At 34.1% G+C, this 25,986-nt stretch overlaps 1 protein-coding gene across 1 annotated transcript; it reads left to right on the top strand.

Annotated features, from left to right (window-relative positions):
* LOC109834551 (uncharacterized protein At1g04910) lies at positions 5–11,912 on the top strand (the record flags this gene model as incomplete). The annotated part of the gene is made up of 12 exons (XM_020402588.1): positions 5–64; positions 839–940; positions 1,118–1,217; positions 1,340–1,407; positions 8,776–8,864; positions 8,942–9,122; positions 9,198–9,326; positions 9,416–9,549; positions 9,650–9,863; positions 10,621–10,805; positions 10,894–10,989; positions 11,423–11,912. Coding segments are annotated over 12 exons (1,512 nt in total), but the record flags the coding sequence as incomplete, so codon positions are not given.

The following is a 25,986-nucleotide window of genomic DNA, read 5'->3' as shown; positions in this document are numbered from 1 at the left end:
CCACGTGGCGCCCCCCGGCCTCGTCCCCGCCGCCTTCTCCACCGAGGCTTACAAGTTTCCGAAGGTAAAAGGAGAAGTTTCGTGGGGTGCTTTTTTATTTTTTTTTTGGCAAAAGTGGATACTATTCTTTTCTTTCCTTTTAGGATTTTAATTGTCGTTAGGAATTAGTCGGTGCTTCCTATTTTGGTCCCATTTTCTGTTGAGTTTGGAAGTGATTATTATTTGTATTTGAGGAAAGTTGTCCCCTTTTTTTCAAGTTTTGAATGGCGTATTTTAAAAACTTTGGGGTTTATTTATGGTGAACATTTCTTTAATTACGAGAAGTTTTGGGGTTTTCGCTAAATATTTGAGTTTGTTTTTGCTTCTTACCTTAGGGCTTCTGGCTTCATACCCTGCTTCCTCTTTAATTTGTTAATTTCTACGATTTTAAAATAATATAAATGTCTATTTAAAGGAAGAACACAACTTGAGTTTTAATAGAAAGCTTTACTATTTCCGCAAAGCTTAAATAATAAAGCTTATAACTGCTGCTGATTTGGGTGGAAGTCCATTTTATTTGTACTTTCTTTTTTTTATTATTTATTAAATCGAATGTCACAATCTCTCTTTTTCTTTTATAGAGAAATAATAACTTATGTGGAATTTCTTGATGCGAAGTGCGAAACTAATTTGGGAGGAATCCTATTTTGTGTTTGCTGTTTTAGTTGTGACCGTTTCTTTGATTAGGATGTCACGTGTTTTATGTTGTTTTTCCAAATAAGATAGAGGAATTTTGGTGTTATTAATGCAAAATGTGTGATTGCTATCTAAATTTGGTAATAAAAAAAATTTATTGCAGCAAAGGGAAATTGGATTCCGCAGGTGGAGTGCTGAGCTGCGATGGACTCAAGAAATCGCCCCACCCCAACTATCCAAGCTATCCGTCTCTTCTTCTCAAAAGGTGACCCAAAATTTTGTTTCTTATGAATTTGGTTTTGATTTTGTTATCAAGTAACGCTATTTTGATTTCTTGTTTGTCAAAATTCTATGATGGGAATCATGGGCTAAGGTTAAAATTTTAGAATAAATGAATTATGTTTGTCTCTTTCATTGTGTTCACTCCTCTAGAATTGAACAGTTGGATGGCAATAATGGGAGCTCGGAATTGCAAAAGCTTTGGAAGCATCCATCGAGTAAAGATTATGTTCCTTGTGTGACACCCGACACATCGTACTCTTGTAAGGGAGTTTTATTTTTTCCTTCTTCAAAATTTAATTGTTTGTTTTCCTTTTCTTATTTATGTTGATTTCTTGGGGTTGTTATTCAGTTGGGTGATTTGGTTGTGTTTGTTGTTCTTCAGCACCCGTTGAATCGAGAGGTTACCTTTTGGTTCACACCAATGGCGGATTGAACCAGATGCGTGCTGGGGTAATTGAATTCTTAACCTGGTTTTATTGCTAGTATTGGTCCATAGATAGAATTTGAAGGGGAAATGCTAATATTAGATGTTGTGCTTAGTCATATGTGAAAAGAAGAAATAGTCAGCACAAGGAGAGCGTGCGGTACTTCTCTTTTGTTTCCACTATATCTTCATGTTAAAAAAAGTTGTTGACTTTCAGAAATATTCATAAAATTGAGAGATCATCAGGTCAAAATTCAAATATCTAAAGTTACTTCCTATAAGGATACGCAAGAAACCGGTAGATGCTAATATATTTTAACATTAGTGATCTCTATTAATCGCTTAGAGCATTTTTATGGAAACCTAAGTCGTAAAATCAAATAAAACATCTGATTCATATTTTCCTGACGGATAATGAAACCCTAAACCTAGTAGAATTCTCTTTCTAGTATATACCACAAGCACACATAACGCCTGAAATATCTAATGTTGAACACATCGTCTCAAGAGGGCGAAAGATATCCACTAAGGCCCATCTTTCCATCTCTAATCATGTCTAAATGAGCTAGTCCTTTATGTCAGACAATCTTCTGCCTGCGGTCCTTAGTAACATACTATCTAGTATCCACTATCCAATCTTTTTTGATAAAACGTATCGATTCATGTCTTTTTCTATCAGCTGCCTTCACTGTTTCCTGATACTAAGCATGTTTCACACATACTTCTATTTAGCCTCCCTTATCCAGCTTCAGCAACAGACTACTCTTTCAACCATACAAACTCACCAACTCCAAGCAGTAGCTCTTACTCTGCTACTTGTGATCTCGCGACACCGATCTTCTGGCTCTCTCACTCAGACTAAGTTGCGCTACAGAAGAGATATCCGCGATGAGACTCTTCATTTAGCACAACGTAGCAAGCAGAGTTCACAATAACCTCCATGCATCACATGCATTTTTCGAATATCAGTCCCTTTCAACACTCTCAGATTTATCCATGATCGCTACACAGCACATATGCCTTCCTTAGGCATCAGGCATGTAGCGGCTCGACCATCGCAATCCAAAGATGATATCGGACTGTGTTACTCAGGTGATTCAAACCTACCCTACATCCTTTCGGTATCTGTCACGTATTCAACTGGTTCTCCAGCCTCAGCACCCAGAACTTAACTTCTGGTCGATCGTTTTAGTTGCCAGCGACACACCATCCGATGTCTCTTAAAATCTAGTCATACTTTCTCTGGAAAACAATCCCCTCCGCTCCCGAGCTATTCTATCTCAAAAGTATCGAAGCAAGACCCAAGATTTTACTCCAACCTTACCTGTCTCACTTTGATTGGCAATCTCTCCTCCTTCTATCCCCTCTTAATATCATATCATCACATATACCGCAAGACGATGAGTAACCTTCACTTTGCGGAAAACACTATGATCACTTAATCTGCTCCGCGTTCCCATACTATCATAGCCCGCCAAATCCGATCGAAAGAACCAATCACGAGGAATTTGTTTCATGGCCATATTCAGAACTTAATCTCACCTGCCCACTGTCTTTTCTGTTTGAATTCTGGCGCGAATTATCCATGATACTCTCTCACCAGATCTCCAAAGAATGCATTCTTAAATACTAATTGGTGTATCTTCCATCACCATTACCAGAGAGATCAAGTATCGGACAGTGTCTCATCTCCCTACTGTGCCAAAAGCTCAATCATTAGTCGATGCGCTTATGTTCTGAACTATATCTTTTCCATCCAGACGGCTTATGATCCTCAACCGATCCCATCCTAGTCGCTGCACATGACCACTTACATCAAACTGCTCTCTTTCTTTGGGAGCTTTACTAACTCCCAATTGCTTCTGCTCAAGGGCCGCTTATCACTTCGTGCATAGCATCTTTCCATTTCTGGTCTTTCTTTGCAAAAACCTGTCAATGTTAGTTATAGTACAGATCCGAATGTATGCAATGAATGCTTCCATGATAGAGGTGGATGTTAAGATATAATACAAACTGAGCAAAAGATCCCAACCATATCTTATCGGAGATTTCCCGCATACTGCGAGTACCTCCGTAAGTTATTGGTGTGTGAGAATAGCGAATGAAGACGAGAAACTGGCAGTCACCCTGAGTAGAATCTGTGTGGTGTATAGGTGTCTTGGAGTCGGCGGCACGTTGCCAATCAGACTGCACCTAGGGCATGTATGGTACTTATTGTACTTTCCCGGCAATTTGTTCCCCTTACCACTATACGTAAGTAGTTCGCCTGAGCGTTGGGCCAACACCTCTTGTCACTTCTCACTCGTTCTTCTCTATTTCATTGCTCCTCCTAACCAAGTCTCCTTCCCAAGACGAATCTTACAGAAATTATTTTTCCATCCTCTCACCATTCTCATACAGATTCTTCCACATTCTCCTCCTCTCGCCCGCCATATTCCATATTAGGCGAGTATCAACGGATGAAGTACCTTCCGTGTTTTAGATATGGCTCATTTCTCGAAAGCTCACATTCCAAATAGTCTACTAAACAACCTTCTTCTCCACCGTGCTCCAAGCAAACATAAGCCTTCTGGAGTAGCCAATATCCACAAAAAAATACATTAATCACCGCTCTTTAGGGCAAGTCTTCCCGACTGATGATCCTGTTGTCTTTTCACAAAGACACACAGCCAACACACACTTAGAGGAAGAAAGCCTCACCATTATCTCCCTTCAACTAACTCACACGAGACTTCAATCCAGCCACTTCTCGAGGCATTCTGTGATTAGTGCCAAGTTGCCGGGCGGTTCACTGTTGATCCCCATAATGTCTGACATTCATAGAGATCATCATACTTCTTAAGCACCTCTAAAAAGAGTTATTCTCTTCTTTCAGCTACTCCATTATTGAGCATTGTATGGAAGTAGTCTTGATTCCCTGAGCTGACAAGTATTCCGCCTAACGTTTTGTTAGTAGTATCCTTCCATATCAGATCTTAATACTTCACACAGCGCCTTATTGAAAGTCTGCAGCATACCTTATGAAAATTTTGAAAGCAAGCAAACACTTCACTCTTATTTTTATCAGGTACAAACCAAGCGAACGCCGGGTACCAAACAAATCAATAAAAGTAACAAAATACTTTCATCCATGCATAGAACTTGCCTAGACAAGGTCCCCAAACATCCTGAAGTATATCAGTCGAACACGAGAACTCCTTATGACCAGAACTTACGTAAGAACTTTAGTAAGGTTTTCCAACGTCTCACCATGCATCACATTTACAAGGTGCACCGCTTATTTGCTTTCTTCAAATTAGAGATGATACAACCCTATCTTGAAAACATTAAAAGATGATTCCCAAACTTCTGGTGATGAGAGCATCAACATCACTCTCTAGCACTCATTCTCGCCTTACTTCTCCTCTCTCTATCATTGACACAATGCTGATCCATCTTCACATCTCAATCCCACGTCCACTACGCCTATTTCAGGTCCCAAGTCTCCGGCCATGTCCCTTCTCCATGGAAGATCACCTGGAAATATCAAAGAATACAAGCATTATTAGTTGAAGAATATAGCCACTAATGGTATAAAAGGACTGGAAAGAAACGAGCATGCAAAACATTGCAACAGTTTACAGTACATGCTACATCTACTTCTACCGCTTTAACCAACCACTGCTGAAATTCACCATCATCTGTTGAATACTATCAGGCGATTGCTAGTGATGTATTATGATGATAACTCACTAGCATTACCTGCTCAAGCGGACACACGGAGTTCGCTATCCATTTGTGAATATTCGGAATTATGAAGCAAGAGCATGTATTTCGTCATTACCTTTGGTCGTCATGAGCATAGGTAGCATGTTGCCTCTACGATGAATGATGTGGAGCCTCCTCTGTCCCATCTCCTCTGACTCCATCCCTCACTTCTGTTTCTCCTGATTATCGCCAGGGAGCGCTGTCCGCTCCTCAGTATAGCATCACCTCAGCTTCTTTCTCCTCCTTCTCTAATCAGTCAATTCGGCCCTTGCCTGCCTCCCCTTCCACCTCGGTCGACCCCACTGCCCGACACGCCCTGCCAACTCCACCGTCACCCGAATCTCCGTCCTTGAGTGGTATTGGCAACAGCCCTGTAGATGACCACTTCCCCAGTTGTAGCACTGCGAGTCTCTCCCCTTGAGCCATTTTTAGAATACCCTAAAGCTACCTTCACCACAGGAATTCCACCTGTCCCATGGCCTGAGCTTAATGCAGCTCTCTCTGATCATTACTAGACAGCCTCCTCCAACAGAATTTTCGGCTGAGCTAGCAGTAATGCATGCGACTACGAACTTGAATGTCAATACCTTATAGAAACAACCTATCCTCTCCTGTAGACAAGCCTCCCGCTTTAAATCCTTGGTCCTTGCAAGTCTTGCTCCGGAGTAAAGTATGTCATAATCACCACAGACGTCCACTCATTGTAGCATATTCTTGTACATCCTCTCTCCCTCGACTTGTGCGTTCAATCTCTCCTTAACTGAAACTACCCTTCAGGTATTCCCACTCCATCATTATGTTTTCCTCAACTTCTCCCCAACATCCTTCATCACTTCTTCAATGTACCCATCGCACCGTGGCGCGTATCGTCGGTCCGACCAGTGAGTTGAGAAGCCAGAATGTACACCAACATTATGAGTGAACTGTCCACTTCATCTCGCTCCTCCGAGTTCCTTCATCGTTTCTGTTTCTCCCTGTCATAACCCTTCATAGTTCCTCCGTCAGTGTATCTTCACCCCGTCGGGTGACCATGCTCGAGCGGTACTCGGCTCATCAACTTCAGATCGCATGTCGGAAGCTCAACTTTCTTGATATGTCTTGTCTTGCTTTCATCAGCCGACAGAACTCATAAATTCATCATAGAATGACACACTCTCGCAGGTCGATTCAATCTTCATTGAGATCTCCTCCATTCTATCAAGCTTTCAATCCAAAACCCTGTTCGGTCAAACTCCTTTGTTTGTGCCACGTAAAATCTTCTGCACGCACTTCTGTGCACAAACATAGAGTAGATCTTTCAACAAATTCTCGTTTCTCAGAGGAAAACTAGAATTTCCAACAGTTAGTATATCTCATCGAGTGAGATATTACTCATTCCCGTCATCAAGTTCGAGGACTGCGGTCACAGTCAGAGGTAACAATGCCAAACTCGAGGTCCAGCACGTGGTAGACGGGGAATCGTTCAGAAGGTGACGGTCTGCCACAAAACAAACGGGAGATCATGTCACGTCAGGGCTGTTTGAAGGCGTCTGTGGGATCTGCCAGCGGTCAAGCGGGTCTGCGCGTAACACAACAGGGATGTGTGGGTGTGGGGGTCATGCGTAACAGGGGTCTGGTTGGAATCGACAGCAGGATGATCTTGGGGGGTTTCAGCGATAAAGGTGGTGGGGTGGGGTTCAGACGGAGTGGGGTCTGTTGATCGGCATGACGATCGGGGTCTTTGGCCAACGATGGGAGGACTGCGGAACAGCGGAGCGGCGGGAGTCCGAAGGTAGTGGCTTGGGGTCTGGTGTGGTCCCGAACAGAGGATGCAGGCGGGGTGGGGGCGAATCGCAAGGAGGTGGGGTTTGGCGGCTAGAATTTTTGTCTCTGATACCATGAGGATAATAGAAACCTAACCCTATTAGGATATCTTTGGGTTATATAGGCCCTACACAACTTACACATAACCCCTTACAAATATTACTAATGTCAACAATTCCTTTTTATATTTGTTCTTATTTTTATGCTAACAACGTCTTTTAAACACAGTTGCTTTCATTCTAGTATTTTGTGCGCATATTTCTTCTATACATTTAATGCTGGTATAATCAGCCTTCTTCCTCTTGCTGAGGTCACGTTCTCTCTCTAAGAAGGCCAGGAATTTGTAGAATGACCTACTTCCTATTCATTCAGTATCCTAACTCTTGGGGAATTGATGTAACTTCTAGACTCTTCTATATAATGCTGTCCAACATATTGCTAACAAGTAACAATGAACATTCACTTCTATCATGTCCAGCCCATGCTAATCACTATGTCCCTAAAAGTTGATGCTAGTATTAGTGTATAATAATGGAGGCTTCTTGCCTATGAACCTGTTGCTGTAACTCCAAGTTAGTGTCTCATATTCTTGTTATATGTGTGCTCGCACTTTTATCAATTTAGACGTTGGCCAGATGTCCTGGGAACTAAAAACAACAACAAGAACAGCAGCGACATCAACAACTTAGCATGCATTCCATATTTTTGGGGGTCAATTCATGATGAAAAGTTATATCAAGCTGTCTAATGGCTGGAAACTCCACTTTACAGTCCCTTCACAAGTAGATTATACAGATCACAAGAGTGTACAGAAACATGCTTTCATGCACAATATTGAGTACATGTCATGGAGAATAAATTGGTATTTTTTTCCCTGAAACCAGGTGATTTCTTAGCATTTCTGAACTGGCATAGTAAGTGAGCTACAGTACAGACTCACTCTAATCATGTATGATGATAGCTTTTGTCAACCATCTTTGTTTTTTGTCTTGTGATCAGACCTGTTATGATGAGCTAGAGCTGCCAATACTTGGAAATATCATGGGAAAGACAATAATGTTGTTGAAAGAAAACAGAGTAGCACACCACTAAAATTTAGGCCTACTATAAGAAGACAAGAAGAGAGAAAACTAAGCTTGGTACTTTTGAAATTTAAATTTACATGCTTTGACATCAATCTCACATCCGTGAATGGTGCCATAGATGATACCACTATGAATTGAGAAGATAAGCAAACATAATTTGAGTTCTCACAATGCTCAGAATTTAGTTACATAATCCCCAAAAGATTATTTGCTTCTGCCATTGCACCTCTCTTGTCTATGAATTTCTTAGCCTTGACACTGCCACCATTAAGTTTGATGCCAGGATGACACCTGGATTAATATTTCCATTAAAATATTTCCTGCATCCTTTTTGATTTAGAGATGTTTTTAGACCACAGTTTGTTGGCAAAAAGGGTTGATGATGATTAATTTGCTCCTCTAGACGCATATATGCCTGAAGCCTCATTACTCTTGCATGCTACTAGATATGATTTTATTCAATTTTGGTCAATGCAGCATATTCCTCCTGCTCATAATACCTGATTATTGCACAATGTGATAATTATCCATAATAGGTGTTCATGTGAATCACTTCATTTGTCTGCCTTTATTGATAGAAACTATATCTGCTGGATCAAATTTCAAACGTCATCAATAGAAATTAACATGCATAGCTGTTGACGTTCAAGCTGATTAACTTCGAAATACATTACCTGTTCTCTTATTTTATTTCTATTTTATGTTGCTCTGGGGTTTCTTTTTGTGATTGCTAATGGACAACATCATTCCGGATGACAGATATGTGACATGGTAGCAGTTGCACGCATAATAAATGCAACACTGGTTATTCCAAAACTTGATAAGAGATCATTCTGGCAAGATTCTAGGTAAAAGTTCATCTTTTAACTCTTAAGATATTATCCCCCATGAAAGATGTGTTGATTGTGGAATCATTCAATGACAGCAACTTTTCAGATGTGTTTGATGTTCCACATTTCATACAATCTCTGGCCAGCGACGTTAGAATTGTAAAGAAGTTACCAAAGGAATTGGCAACGACTATGAAGGCAGTAAAATATTTTACAAGTTGGTCAGGTATAGAATACTACCAAAATGAGATATCACGCTTGTGGGATGATTATCAGGTATGTTGCCTCTTTTGTCCCTACTTTAATAGTAGTATCTAGCATTATTCTTTAACAGGTGAATCTTTCTTATAGGTTATCCGAGCAGCTAAATCAGATGCACGTCTTGCTAATAACAACTTGCCCCCTGAAATTCAAAAGCTTCGTTGTCGTACTTGCTATGAAGCTCTTCGATTTGCACCCCATATTGAGGCAATGGGAAAGGTGATTCTCAATTTATACTGTTATTACTACGATGCTACTTTTCTTTCTTGTTAGATAATATAAATATGGGTGCCCATTAATTTATGCAGTTATTAGTGGAGAGAATGAGGTCTTATGGTCGATATATTGCTTTACACTTGCGTTATGAGAAGGACATGCTCGCTTTTAGTGGGTGTACATATGGTTTATCTCCTACTGAAGCCAATGAGTTAACGAGCATCAGGTTGGAAACTTCTGCAATTACTCCTTTCATATGAGTTAAGCACAACATTTTCAAGCTACAATGGTTTTACATTAAACTTGCTGCTTCTTAATTTTTGTAGAGAGAACACTTCTTATTGGAAGGTGAAGGAAATTGATCCCCTGGAGCAAAGGGCAAAAGGGTTTTGCCCCTTAACCCCAAAGGAGGTCGGGATATTTCTTTCTGCTCTAGGGTACCCATCAGATACACCAATATATATTGCAGCAGGCGAAATATATGGTGGTGATTCTCATATGATAGATCTTAGATCTCGGTTTCCTCTATTAATGAACAAGGTAATGGAACTTTTTCTTGGTGTTAATGAGAAAAGTATGTTTGCTTTGATTTACATAAATCTCTGCCTTTTGGTTGGCTGAAAGTTTACATTGCTTTAAAAAGTTCATTTCTGAATTTAATTAACTGTTCTGGGCTAACTTATCTAGAGATAAAATTTTAATTAGAAAGGAATTTTTTGAGGGAAAATTAGAATGGAAATTAATCAACGTCAGGTTAAAGAGATGCGAAGAACTTAAGTTGATGTGATCTGAATAATGCTTTGTGTCTCGATGTTGTTGGAGTTCAAAAAATTCTGCTTGATGATGGAGTCGAGGGCATTTTTCTGAGAATAAAATATACAAGCACCAACAAAGGAAGAAAGTAAAAGATAAATAAGTGCGGGAAGAATGTGGCACTAATTCCTCGCTTTCCGTTATAAGGTTGACACCGTTCAAATACCTTTGCTCATTCAAAGTTGTTTTCATGAGCTGGGTTGTGTCCATTATAGGCTCTGCTAGCATACTGCTTTTACTTCTATTGAGTTTTCCTGGATATGATGGATTAAAATTAGGCTTGATACATCAATCAATGTACAAAACCTATGTGGAATTTCTCTTTTTCAAAGCACCAAATAGAGCAGATAAGAGAGAGGTTGATGCATGAGCATGAATCGGGTTTGCAAGAAATGTGTATTCATATTTTTTTCTTTTCTGGAGATAGTTTTTCACAAGCTGACAAGCATCACTCATATCAACTTTCTTTCTTTTTTCCCCTTAGGAAGCACTAGCTTCTGTTGATGAGCTCAAACCTTTTCGTGATCACGCATCTCAAATGGCTGCACTAGACTATATTGTATCTGTTGAGAGCGATGTGTTTGTTCCTTCGTACTCTGGGAACATGGCAAGGGCAGTTGAAGGTCACCGTCGTTTCCTTGGCCATAGGAAAACAATTATGCCTGACAAGTAAGAACATTACTGATCGTGATTGTTACGATAGGTAATCTCCATTTATCAATTTCACCATAAAATTGATTGTTTCACTTTGGAGCAGGAAAGCACTTGTTCATTTGTTTGACAAGATTGATCGAGGTTCACTTAAAGAAGGGAAGAAACTGTCAAGTATCATCTCTGAAATCCACAGGAGGAGGTTCGGATTCTTAACTTAGTCTTGTTGAAAATTATGGTATTTTTACCCTTTGCAACCTGCTCCCTTGTTGTAAACGCACTACTTGCAAGAATTTCTTGATGATAATTTAATTGCACATAAACGCTATAGTATTACTGTTGTGAACTAACAACCTGATGAGTTTCAGTTTTGCAGATAGACGCGTCTGGGTTAAGCTTTTTTTTTGTTACTCTTTTATCCTGGGTGAAATTTTGACAGATATTTCCCCTAGGTCAAATTAGTGAGCTTATCTGAGGGTAAAAGAGTCAAAATTTTTACTTAGGGGTCTATCTGCAAAAAATGAAACTTCTGGGATATTAAGTTAAAAACAACAATAATACAAGGGGTATATGTGCAATTAAGCCTAATTAATTCTCTTGTTCCAATATTGATCTCATTATAATTGATTAATCAGGCAAGGATCCCCTCGGAAGAGAAAAGGCCCAATTTCTGGAACAAAAGGAAAAGAGAGGTTTCGATCTGAAGAAGCATTTTACGAAAATCCCCTACCTGATTGCTTATGTCGATTGGAATCTCGCAATATCAACAATTCTACTTATGTCACATGAAGGGTTCAGAAATCAGCAGCAGATCAAAACTCCAAACTGAGCGATTTTTCGACAGTATAACTAAACAACATCAAGGCCTGAGTATGCAGGATTTGTGTATATCTTGAGAGTTTGCAGCATATAGATGGAAGAAGTCGGCGGAGGAGAGAAGAGAAGCTTTTTTGATCATGTAATTTAGTGTACAAGAGAAAATAGTGAGATATTGTGGAAAGTTAAAAAAGGAGGATAATTTAGAATCAGAAGCGTGTGGAGATGGACGGCATACTTGATGTTACTGATTTAATTGTAGGAAGTAAACGAATAAGAAAGGGGAATATATGTTGCACATTTTTTGTAGCGTCCCTTTTGCCTATTTTTAGGGATCCTTTTCATAAGTACAAATTTTCAAAACCAACTATTTTGCAAAAATATTCTTCAAAAACCGACATGTTTCAACTTTAATTATCAAAACCGATCCAGTTTTAGCTTTAGGGTTGAAACTAGGTCGGTTTTGTTAATTAAAGTTAGGTCGGTTTTTGTAATTAAAGTTAAAACATGTTGTTTTTTAAAATAAGTTTTAAAAAGTGTTTGTTTCGAAATTTGTCCATTTCAGAAACATTATATTGATTCCTCTATATTAAGATCTTTGTACCTACTTCTATTCTGACAGATCTTACTAGTTCTGATTTCTGTCTCGATAATAAATATGATACATTTTATTTGATAACCCAGCTCAGATTCAAATTTAAGATTGTGGAAGCCGTGTTAGAATATCCTAACTGTTCGGGTCATTTGACAACTCTACTATTAAGTTAGTGGAGCTAACCTAGTTAATAGGTTCTAACTGTTGTTTGGGTAACATTGGACTAGCTTCAAACTTGATTTTCTTAGTTTAAATTAAGGCCCGTATCCGAGTTAGAATTGAACCACCACTCTATTTGGATTAAAACTAACCTTAAGATCTTAAATAGGTTAGTGAAGAGTAGACAAACACACCCTTATATTCTATGTTTTTAAAAGGTAAACCTCTACATGTGTTATCATCCATGAAATTATCTTGCATTGCTCTGTCTATCCATTAGCACCTCTGGAACAAAAATTATCATTGATTGGCATCGACAATATATTACCTTCTTATACCATAAAATTTTGTATGATTTATTCAAATCTATTTATCTAGAACAACTAATGCATTTTTTTTTGTCTTAATCATATCATATCATATCATACTCTCTTTAAAAGCACGAGTTCAGAAAATCTTTTTTAGACAAATATACCCCTTTATAGTTTGAACTACCTTATCTATAATTAAATTCTAATTTTCAATGGTCAATATTTCCCTTCACTATTTTGAATATTTTATTTATATCTTCATCTATCCTAATCATAATCATATCTTATCCTAATCCTATGTGAACCACGTTTAGCTTAACAATTTAAAAAACTAATATTAATAAAATATATAAAAAATAAAAATAATATTAGTTTGTTAAGATAAAGAAATTACAAGTAGATAACATATTATAATACATGAAGTATTGCAAAAAACCCATAAAAATTTTAAAATTACAGAAAAGACCCTAAAAAGTTCAAAATTATAAAAATCATCCCAATGTCTCAAAACTTAAAATGAAAAACATGAAATTAAAAAATTAACATCAGTTTGCAAAGAATTTAAAATTTATTAATAAACAAAAATATTAAGAATTGATTAAAAACATCTGGTTAATGGATAAATTTTTTAAAAATATTATAGATTAAAAATTATCGGCACTATATAAATTAAATTAATTTCATATAATTTTAGTAATAAGTTAGGGTAGCCAAAATACATTCGTAACATTAATTGATAGATGTTTAAATCCATAAAAATGATAAAACACTATAATATTATACCTTAGCATTAATTGATTTTAATTTAGAAACTTTAATCTTTGACGTTAATAATATTTATAGGGTAAAAGAATACAAGGAATTACATATGGAGAAACTATTAGAATATTTAGAGATAACTTTAAAAGAATTGAGTTATTTCCATTGCAAATGGGAAAGTGATGGAAATAAATCTAAAATTCAGAAAACGTCAATGAATCACTTGAATTGGCATTAACATAAGACATATCTATTAATGAAGCACTGAATGAGTTACATTAAAAAATAATTTAATAACTTTATCCTAATCAAAGAAAAAATCTCCATGGAAGACATAAGAAAAATTAGTAAGTATTCATAAATTCCATACTGTGTTCTTCAAATTAAATATTAATATTATAATCTAAGAGAAATTGGTAATGAATAATGCAGGTATTTAGTTTAGATCTTTATGGAAAATGACAGGGATAGAGCAAAGGTAATATTATTGAAATAACAGAAATTCTTATTGGATGCACATCAGAAGAATTCATTTTAGAGGGAAATAAAGAGATAGCTTCTAATTTATTTAAGTAATAAATTAGGAACACAAAGAATTTTATATATATGAAATTAATATTTATTCTCATTGAAATAGAAAAAAAAAATCAAAGTCTATATTTTGAGCAGTTTGTGTTGAACATCATAAGTACATTTGACTTCTTTGTAAAGTTCAATGAGATGATAAAAAATTAACGAGTCCAGGAAAGATAATAGCATAAAAAATACAAAATTAGCCTGATGTCACAATTGATGTAGATGATGAAGACAATACTCTAGAATTGCCCGAGAAATAATAAATGATAAACCTGAAGAAGGATTGATCTTAACTCAATAAAAAATAAAATAGAAGAAATAAAAACAATATTTTATGAATATTTTATAGAATAGTTTAATTATTTTGAGTGAAATTAGGAATCTTTAAAAGGGAGTTTCATGAATTTTTTTCAATACTTTTATATTGTTATGTGGATGTTTTTATCATATAAAAGTATACTAGAGTTAGCATTAATCTTTAATTTATATTTTTTTATGAAGTCTATCAATGATTATGAATAAACTTCATATTCTCTTTTGCATCGTTTTAACATACTTTAAATCAATTATTTTGCCAGATTGGTTTTAAATATTCACCTTCCTTGTATAACATTATTTTAATATTTTCACTTTGCAATGCTATACTTTCTCAAATAAAGCTTAGTTTCATATCGGTCAAAGATAATATGAAAATTTAAATTATTTTTAAATTATATTTGTTTTTTGTCAGTTCAAATATCAACATGAAAATTTAAATATGGTGTATCCCATTTAAACAAACATAAAAAAAATAATTGGGATGTAAGAGTTTAAAGAAAAAAATGAGCACAAACTACCAAAAATACTTAATCATGGTATTAAATCACGTGCATTGCACGTGTGTAAAAACTAGTACTCCCTTTAAAAGTACGAGTTCGGAAAATCTTTTTTAGACAAATATACCCCTTTATAGTTTGAACTACCTTATCTATAATCAAATTCTAATTTTCAATGGTCAATATTACCCTTCACTATTTTGAATATTTTATTTATATCTTAATCTATCCTAATCATAATCATATCTTATCCTAATCCTATGTGAACCATGTTTAGCTTAACAATTTAAAAAAACTAATATTAATAAAATATATAAAACATAAAAATGAAATTAGTTTGTTAAGAAAAAGAAATTACAAGTAGATAACATATTATAATACATGAAGTATTACAAAAAACCATAAAAAGTTTTAAAATTGCAGAAAAGACCCTAAAAAGTTCAAAATTATAAAACTCATCCAAAATGTCTCAAAACTTAAAATAAAAAACATAAAATTAAAAAATTAACATCAGTTTGTAAAGAATTTAAAATTTACAGTTAACACCTCAATGTCTCAACAATTATAGAAACACCCTCAAAAGTTTAAATTACAGACAAGCACATTAAAATTCTAAAATTTTAAAACTTACAAACAACACAGATGAATTCAAGAGATTATCATGATACACCTAAAATTTTTGACATTTAAATTTAAATTTTTTAATTAACACCCTCAATATCTCAAAAATTATAGAAACACATTTAAAAGTTCAAATTATAAAAAGCCACCCTAAAATTCTAAAATTTGTAAATAAAATAAGATGAATTCAAGATATTACCCTTAGACACCTAAAAAATTAAAATTTACCAAAATTAACCTTAAAATTTTTTAAAAACTCCTTCAAAATTTAAAAATTGTAAAAAAAAAAAGAATTGAGTTATTTCTATTGCAAATGGGAAAGTGATGGAAATAAATCTAAAATTCAGAAAACGTCAATGAATCACTTGAATTGGCATTAACATAAGACATATCTATTAATGAAGCACTAAATGAGTTACATTAAAAAATAATTTAATAACTTTATCCTAATCAAAGAAAAAATCTCCATGGAAGACATAAGAAAAATTTGTAAGTATTCATAAATTCCATACTGTGTTCTTCAAATTAAATATTAATATTATAATCTAAGAGAAATTGGTAATGAATAATACAGGTATTTAGTTTAGATCTTTATGAAAAATGACAGGGATAGAGCAAAGGTAATATTATTGAAATAACAAAAATTTTTATTGGAAGACATAAGAGGAATTCATTTTAGAGGAAAATAAAGAGATAGCTTCTAATTTATTTAAGTAATAAATTAGGAACACAAAGAATTTTATATATATATAATTAATATTTATTCTCATTGAAATAGAAAAAAATCAAAGTCTATATTTTGAGCAGTTTGTGTTGAACATCATAAGTACATTTGACTTCTTTGTAAAGTTAAATGAGATGATAAAAAATTAACGAGCCTAGGAAAGATAATAGCATAAAAAATACAAAATTAGCCTGATGTCACAATTGATATAAATGATGAAGAAAATACTCTAGAATTATCCGAGAAATGATAAATGATAAACCTGAAGAAGGATTGATCTTAACTCAATAAAAAATAAAATAGAAGAAATAAAAACAATATTTTATGAATATTTTATAGAATAGTTTAATTATTTTGAGTGAAATTAGGAATCTTTAGAAGGGAGTTTCATGAATTTTTTTCAGTACTTTTATATTCTTATGTGGATGTTTTTATCATATAAAAGTATACTAGAGTTAGCATTAATCTTTAATTTATATTTTTTTATGAAGTCTATCAATGATTAGGAATAAACTTTATATTCTCTTTTGCATCGTTTTAACATACTTTAAATCAATCATTTTGCCATATTGGTTTTAAATATTCACCTTCCTTGTATAACACTATTTTAATATTTTTCACTTTGCAATGCTATACTTTTTCAAATAAAGCTTAGTTTCATATCGGTCAAAAATAATATGAAAATTTAAATTATTTTTAAATTATATTTGTTTTTTGTCAATTCAAATATCAACATGAAAATTTAAATTGGGTGTATCCCATTTAAACAAACATAAAAAAATAACCGGGATGTAAGAGTTTAAAGAAAAAAATGAGCACAAACTGTCAAAAATACTTAATCATGGTATTAAATCACGTGCATTGCACGTGTGTAAAAACTAGTCCTCTTTAAAAGCACGAGTTCTAGAAAAGCTTTCTATGGTCAATATTGTCCTTCACTATTTTAAATATTTCATTTAAATCTTAATTTATCATAATCCTAATTATATTTGATACTAATTCAATGTGAACTACCTATAGCTCAACAATTTAAAAAATATAAGATTAATAAAATACATGAAATACTATTTCGAATATTTCATTTAAATCTTACTCTATACTAATACTAATTATATCATATACTAATCCTACGTGAACTGCCTATAGCTCAACAGTTTAAAAAAAATTACACTAAGAAATCAAACATAGGTAACATATTATAATTCATAAAGTATTAATATTTCATTTATATCTTACTCTATACTAATACTAATTATATCCTCTACTAATCCTAGTAAACTACATATAGCTCAACAGCTCAAAAAATTACACTAAGAAATCACACATATGTAACATATTATAATTCATAAAATATCAACAGAAATTCAAAATTACACAAAACACCTTGACTTTTCAAAACTTAAAAAAATAAAATTGAGATCTGAAAATATCCCTCAAAGACTTTAAAATTTTCAATTAACACCCTTAACGTTTCAAAAACTGTAAAGTAACCTCAAAAGTTTAAATTACAAAAACGCACCTGAAATTCTATAACTTTAAAATTTGCAAACAACATAGATGAACTCAAAGGATTACCATAAATCACTTAAAAATTTAAAAATTGTCAAAAAACCTCAAAGTTATAAAAATAACAAAAACTCTCTTAAAAGTTAAAAATCACAAAAGCCCTCAAATTTTAGAATTTATAATCAGTACACATCAAATCTAGAAATTATTCAAGGAAATAAACCCAACATTTAGGAACGTTCATGAATCACTTTAATTGATATTGACAAACGATATATTTATCAAAGAAGCATCAGGTGAGTTCCCCTTGAAAAACATATTGAACAACTTTGTCCTAATTAGAAAAGCTTTCTTCATGGAAGATATAAGAAAAATTAGTAAAATTTTTATATTTTATTCTTCAAATATTAAAGAAATCATAAAATTAATATAAAATTATATACAAATAATCTTGTAATAGAAACTAAAGTGAAGTCATTGATCAGCTATGTTGCAAACTATAACAAGCCAGATAAGAGGAGAGAAATCACTATAATAGACAAAAGATATACACATAATACTTATTTACAATAACGTAAGTAAAAAAATTAAAATCGGCCTTTTTCTTTTTCCTATATAGTGTCATGACTGTGGGTGTAACTTTATTTGGGATATGACTACCAATGAATGATCATTTATTGAAGACATACTAAAAAATAAGCATGTGATAGTACTATCAAATTTTAAGATCTTTAAATATGAAGGTGACATATTTCCTTACTAAAATTCTTATTAAAGCCACTAAACATAAAAGCCGTAGGGAAGATATACATGGCATTGTAAATTATGTCAATAATATATATCAACCTAAAGATATAATTTACTGAAGAAATAAGAGAATAGTAAGTAAACCAAGCAAACATCCACATAACACAATAAAAAATATCACATTTTAAAACTAATATGTTGGCTCGTTTAGAACAATATGTCAAAGCAAAAACATCTTGATTAAGACTCTTTATAAATACAACACAAATTCAGATTATTGATATATGCAATCATCACAACATTCGAAAGAGGTATGCTCTTATAAGACTTACTCTAAAATTCACACAATTGATCCTAAAAATAGTTTACCAATATATAGACACGTTATTAGACCTATAATGCAAAGATAATTACCATTTACAATAGAGTTGAGCTGTGGTTCTACACTTGTGTGGGCTGCAACAAGAAAGTCGATAAAGATATTAATAAGAGTGCACAAATGATAAATGTCACAGAATAGCTGACAACATAGTATTAAGGTTAAGTAATATCCATTTTTCATGAAATAAACATATCAAAAATTTAAATATTAACATTATAACCTAAGGTAAATTGAAAATGAAAAGTGTATAGTTCAGATCCTCATGGAAAATGACACAAACAGAGCAAAAGTAACATTATTTTATGTATCAAAAACTCTTATAGGATGCATAATAAAAGAATTCATTGCAGAAAAAAGAGGTAACTCCTAACCTTATTTAAGTAATAAATTAGAAACACAATTTTTCATATATATAAAATTAATATTTATGCTCATTGAAACAAAAAAATAATTAAAGTATGTAGTTTCAGAAGTTTGTGGCGTACGTCAGAAATACATTCAATTTCTTAATTTGTGATATAAGATAAGAAGATAAAAGATGAACGAGCACATAGAAAGATAACAACACAAAAAATCTAGCTTCAGCCTAATGTCATGATCGATGTAGATAATGAAGACACTGCTCTAGAATTGCTTATGAAAAAGATAAATGTGGAGAATGATTGATCTTGACTCAATAAAAAAAGAAACAGAAGGAATAAAAGACATTATTATTTTCTAAATAATTTATGGAATAGTTTAATTTTTTGAGTAAACTAAGGAACCTTTAGAACAGATTTTTCATGAACTTTTTTAGTACTTTTATTTGTGTGAATTTTTTTATTATATAAAAATATACTAGAGTTAGCATTAATATTTAGTTTATGACATTTTAACGAAGTCTATCAATAATTAGGTATAAATTTCATATTCTCTTTACTTTTGGTCTAGACCATTTTTAATCAATCATCTTGGTATATTGTTTTTAATTATTCATCTTACCTTTATAACGTTTTTTTGCAAGTGTTTTTCACTTAAGCAACGCTATACTTTCAAGTCAAGCTCGATTTCATGTCGGTCCAAATAAAATAAAAATTCAAAATTAGCTTTGGATTATATTTGTTTCTTGTCAATTCAATTCTCAACACAAAATTTAAATTCGGTGTAGCACATTCAAACAAACATCAAAGGAAATAAATAATCACAATGCTAAAGTTTAGAGTTATATGAGAGCAAAAACTATCAAAATGAAACCGGTGACCAACTTTTAATGAGTAAATAAATCAAAATTGCTTAATTATGGTATTCAACCATTGCACGTGTATAAAACCTAGTAATTAGAAACATATGATTTACATTCCCCAAAGTCTATTTAAGACAAAATTTCAAAATAGATCCCATTAGAAATTTAATTTTAAAAAATAACCCATTTGAGATTTAATTACCATTTTCGACCCAGCTTCTACCACCTGGCTTAAACTGGGTCGAAAATGGTTAAAAACTTTCAAAAAACTTCACGGGAATTAGAATCTTATGAAGTTTAATCACTAATTACCCACTCTAATAAAAAATACAACCAAACTTCACGGGATTTGAACACTCATGAAGTTTGGTTGCAACTTCACGGGATTTTAAATCCGGTGAAGTTGCAGGCTGTAGCTAACAGAGAACTCGAATTGAGCTCTCTGTGAAATTGGTATGCAGCTTCATGGGATTTTAAATCTCGTGAAGTTCGTAAGCCCCACTTCACATTCTCTTTATATCTTTCTCTCCCCCTCAAGTGAACAGAGAGCTCGAATTGAGTTCTCTGTGAAATTGGTCTGCAACATCATGGGATTTTAAATCCAATGAAGTCTTTAAGCCCCACTTCCCATTCTCTTTATATCTTTCTCTCCCCCTCATGTGAACCTCTGTGTGTGTGTGTGTGTGCGCGCGTGCTCCACACAGCCCCCCAACCTTAGATCCTCTCCCTATACCGCTGATTGTCTCCGCTTCCGCCGTTGCCGACCTCCTTTAGGGCTGAAAAGCGCAAGAGTTTACGAGACTTGAAATTTAGGGCTTCCATAATTTTTTGGTAAAATCTTTATACTTTTTGTTTTTTCTCCAAAATGTTTACATATTCTCACTATTTCATCATAATAATTCGTTTAAGTTTAGATTTTGGAATATTTTTTGAATTATTTATGAATTTTGTGAATAAAAAATAAAGAAATTTGTATATAAAGTTAGATGGTAAATTAGGGGATATTATAAAAATTAGTGTATTATTTTTAAATTTTTAAAAATAAATATTGTTTAAATTATTTAAATCAGTGAATCGTAAAAATAAGGTTTGACCTATGGTAAATATTATGGATGTGTTAAAAGTAATATTAGGGGATTTAATTGAAAATACTTTTTTCCTTTTTTTGTGTAATACTAGGTGATTTTTTTTTTCTCCTCAGAGATAACGATGAACGATCGAATCATAATCATTTGTTCGTATGATGGGAAGATTAACTATCTCAAGAATAATATGCCTATATATGAAAGAGGTGTGACGAAACCATTGTTTATATCCAAATCATGTACTTTCGATGGACTGGTTAATGACTTACTGATAGGGGAATAAATAGATACATAAGTTACAAGTGCACAACTATTAAATTATAGTATAAAATATTATCGAATCTCACGATGAATGTAATGTATGAATTAATCAAAATTAATTTTTCAGGTTGTGTGTGTGACAATTTAGGAGTGAGGAAAGTGGTTGTGGAGAGATAAGGAGAGTGGATGTGATAATATGTAAATAAACATAACTAGTTAGGGAGGGGAAAAAAGATGAAGAAAATAAAGGAAAATAAAAATAAAAAACAAATAAAGAAAAATTAAGAATAGAGAGAAAAATCAAGAAAGTAAAATATGGAGGATTCAGTTAAAGATATGAGGAATCTACAATTGAATCCACTATTCAATTTCACTTATAGATTACGAACTATTCACTTGTTATCACATTTTACTTTATATTTATTAAGTATAGACTATCAAACCACCTAAGAAAGTATAACCTATCGAATTATCATCTAAGTAAAATTAACATTCATGATAAAAATAACAACTAGGTAGTAATTCTAGAATTTATAAGCATAACCCATCAAACCACTAAAGATAAACATAGATTATGAAATTTTTCTTCTACCAATTAGTTCTCTAGTTGATTATCCTAAGCATGATCATTTTAAGCATAAGAGAACAATTCATAAGTTATAAAATAAATCAAACTAGTTTCATACAATTCTAGAATTTCTACAATAATTACTTCCACATCTTAGAAAATAAATATAAATACATAAAATCTGTGCTAGAGAGAATAAAAGAAAGAGAATAAAAGTAAAAACTAATTCCCTAGAGGGCTCTAGCCTCTTAGAGAATAAAAGGAAAAGAATAAAAATAAAAACTAATTCCGAAGAGGTTTCTAGCCTCTTGAAAATAATACAAGAAAATAAAATCTAAACTATGCAAGAAATAAGTCTATACTAAAAATTAAAGACATGAAAGAAAATCTACTCCACAATGCATCAAAATAAATCTAAAACAAGAGGGTTATAGCCCCTTGAATATCTAAAATAAGGGGAAAAAATATTACAAGAAAATAAAAGATAAAAGATAAAATTGACATTGTACGAGGATTTTAGCCTCTTGAAAGCAAACCTTCTTCTTCATCTTCATATTCATCTTCATTATTAAACAAAGAGAAGAAAAGAAAAATATAAGGAAGTGAAAATTTTCTTTTGTTAGTTGCAATAAAGTACAATTTTGGAAGGTATTCTAAATTAAGAATAATCCTCCTCTCCAAATAGAGTTATTACAAAAAAAATCACAGTCTAACCTCTCACTTTCTACCCCTATTGATAGCCTACAACAGGAAAGAAGAATCGTTGGATTTTACTTAGGCTCCAAGGATTAAATCTTGCCATAAAATAAGTTTGTTATGAATCAATTAGTTGGTCAATCGATTGTCCAATCGGTTGTCGAAATGATTAAAATTCTAAAATCTAAAAATGTAACTAGCCCCGTCTCATCGAGATAGGCGATTTTTATATATTATATGTTAAATTTTGCCTTCCAAATTGAGAGATATCGTCGTTTCTTTGTGGCTAATCATCTTGAACATGATTTGACTTGATTTCTTTTCATATTGAATCCTTTTTTCTTCGGCTTCTGTAGTACTTGGCTTGATCCTGTGCTTTAATAAAAATGTTTAAAAAATAAGGAAATTTGAGTTCTTTTTGAGCTATTATTCATTACTTTTTATTAACCCATAAATTAAGATAAAACATATTTATCAGTGACATTTTTATTTAAACAAAATAGATAATAAGGGTATAAAAATATAAAAAAAATGTGATTATCACTTACACAAGCTTACCTTAACCAATCTATATGAGTATAATCTCAACATGATTTGCAATTATCTTGTTACATGGAACAGAACAAAGCGGTATTCAAATCTCAAGTGACTACGGTATGTAAGGGTGCATTCGGCCCGTATACGGCTTGGATATGATGCTTAACATATCCATATCCGCTTATCCATCTCGGATATAGATACAGATAGATATGAATATACCTCGGTAAGAAAAATTCATATCCATATCTGTTAAAATAGGACCTGATTACGGATATACATATAGATACATAAGCGGATATGCATGCAGAATCAAAACATATATGAGAAAACTAGATAGTATTGAGAAAAATTAGTTCATGTGATACAAAAGAGTTCGTTAATATGTTCATTATAACTGAAACGTTAAGATTTGACATCTTGATCATCAACATTAATCACAAATTCATAATCTAAGAATCGAAACTATCACAAGAGTATGACTAATATGTATTCAGATATTTCAGATACAAATACAGATATTTTACTATAAAACTATATCCACAACCATATGTAACCAAACAAAAGAAAATGAAAACTTGTTATTTTTATAGAGTAATGGATCCATTTTCTTGTTTTGAACACACAAAAAAATAGTACTTTTTGATTTCTCAAAACTTATCCTATAATTTTTTAAGAAATATTAAAAAAAATCTATATTTTGGGTGTTTTCCTTTTCCTATGGGTCTGTTTGTTTCGTTTCCCTCAGAATCCAAAACCCATTTTCCTTCACTTTTTCACTTTCCCCCACTTTCCAAAACCCACTTTCCTTCACTTTCTTAATTTTCCTCCAATAATATTGTGACAATTCATCCCATCACATCTCATTTCATACTTTTAAAAATAAACAAAACACAAGAAATGAGTCATATCAATCAACTCATCTAACTCACTTTCCCCCACTTTTCTTGGACAAATTTTCAAAATCGACCGTTTTCCAAAGTTAATCTGCAAAATTGACCGTTAAAAAAAAAATTAGCAAAATCGACCCTTTTCTTCACGGGACTACCAGTCCCGTGCAGAAAAGGGTCGGTTTTGCAACTTTCAAACTGAACGGGTCCCGTGCAGTGCAGTTCTCTCCAAAAATCCCAAGCCCCCAGCCGAAGCCAATCCACATCTCCCCCACCTTCATCACATCTCCTCATCATATCTCCTCCTCCCTGCCTTGATCCCCCACCCCAATCCCCCACCCGGTGGTTAGGGAGGAGATGAAGGGGAGCTCGGGGGAGGAGGCTTGGCGAGCTCGGCGATGGCGAGGCGGCAGTTCGGGGCGACGACGAAGCTCGTGGAGGTGGGGTTGACGGCGACGGGGAGAGAGGAGTTCAGGGAGGCGAACAAGGAGGCTCGGCGTGGTCGGAGGTCGGAGCTCGAGCTCGCGCGGAGGAGGTGAGCTCTCCCTGCCTTGATCCCCCACCCCAAGCCCCCACCCGGTGGTTAGGGAGGAGATGAAGGGGAGCTCGGGGGAGGAGGCTTGGCGAGCTCGGCGATGGCGAGGCGGCAGTTCGGGGCGACGACGAAGCTCGTGGAGGTGGGGTTGACGGCGACGGGGAGAGAGGAGTTCAGGGAGGCGAACAAGGAGGCTCGGCGTGGTCGGAGGTCGGAGCTCGAGCTCGCGCGGAGGAGGTGAGCTCAGGGCAGAGCTCGGGAGAAGGGCGGCGGTCGTTGGTAGTTGGCGGATCTTGGGCGAGGTGGAGAGGACTGGTCGGAGGAGTGGATCTTGAGGGCGGAGAGGTTTGTGCTTGCGATGGGGGATGAAGGCAGGGAGGAGGAGATGTGATGAAGGTGGGTGTAGATGTGGATTGGCATCGGGTGGGGACTTGGGCTTTTGGGGAGAACTGCACTGCACGGGACTGCTAGTCCCGTGCAGTTTGAAAAATGCAATACCAATCTTTTTCTGCACGGGACTAGTAGTCCCGTGCAAAAAAAGGTCGATTTTGCTAATTTTTTTCTTGAACGGTCGATTTTGCCGATTAACTTTGAAAAACGGTCGATTTTGAAAATTTGTCCACTTTTCTTCATTTTCTATCATCTTTAAAAATTACTTACATCATCCAATAATATGGTGACAACTCATCACATCTCATTAAAATTTTCTTCCATCCATTTCCTCCAAAAAAACAAGGAAATTGATTTTCCTAAGTATGTGTCACATCATCCAATAATATAATGTCAACTCATCTCATCTCATCTATTTTCCCCCACTTTTAAGAATGAACCAAACACAAGAAAAGAATCTAAACAAGGAAAGTGGAGGAAAACATAAAAAATTACTCACACTTTCGGTTATAGCTTTGACGAACCAAACCTCTGAAAGTGGAGGAAAACATCAAAATTCACCTTAAAATGTTTTCTTTTCCCCCCACTTTCGGTCTTTTTTTTCCCGTAACAAACAGACCTATATAATTTATAGAAATTGAACTAAACACCGCCCTAAAAATACAAGTAAAGAGGTTATATGTAAAAAGTACAAAAGAAATCCAACCCATCCGATCCTGATCGATCAGAACTAGCACGTATGAACACGCAACCGTCTATATTCTAAATACAAGGGCAATTTCGCCAATGCACATAAGCAAAATGCCTGATTAGCTTAATGATAATCACGCGGTTATCCGCGTCAAACCCAAGGGCCAATCAAAAAACAAGAAAATGACATGGCAATCCGAACTTACATTAGGCATCAAATCTCGTCCGTCAAAGAAAACACAAAGAAAGCAGATCACGGCCGTTCGATTAAAGCACGCTGACTTGGAAAAAAACTATAAATAGAACCTCGCCTC

The sequence above is a fragment of the Asparagus officinalis genome, chromosome 3, assembly GCF_001876935.1.
Source record: "Asparagus officinalis chromosome 3, Aspof.V1, whole genome shotgun sequence".
NCBI classification, from domain to species: Eukaryota; Viridiplantae; Streptophyta; class Magnoliopsida; order Asparagales; family Asparagaceae; genus Asparagus; species Asparagus officinalis.
Note: the sequence above shows the minus strand (reverse complement) of the source record. Positions and strands in the feature narration are given on the sequence as shown.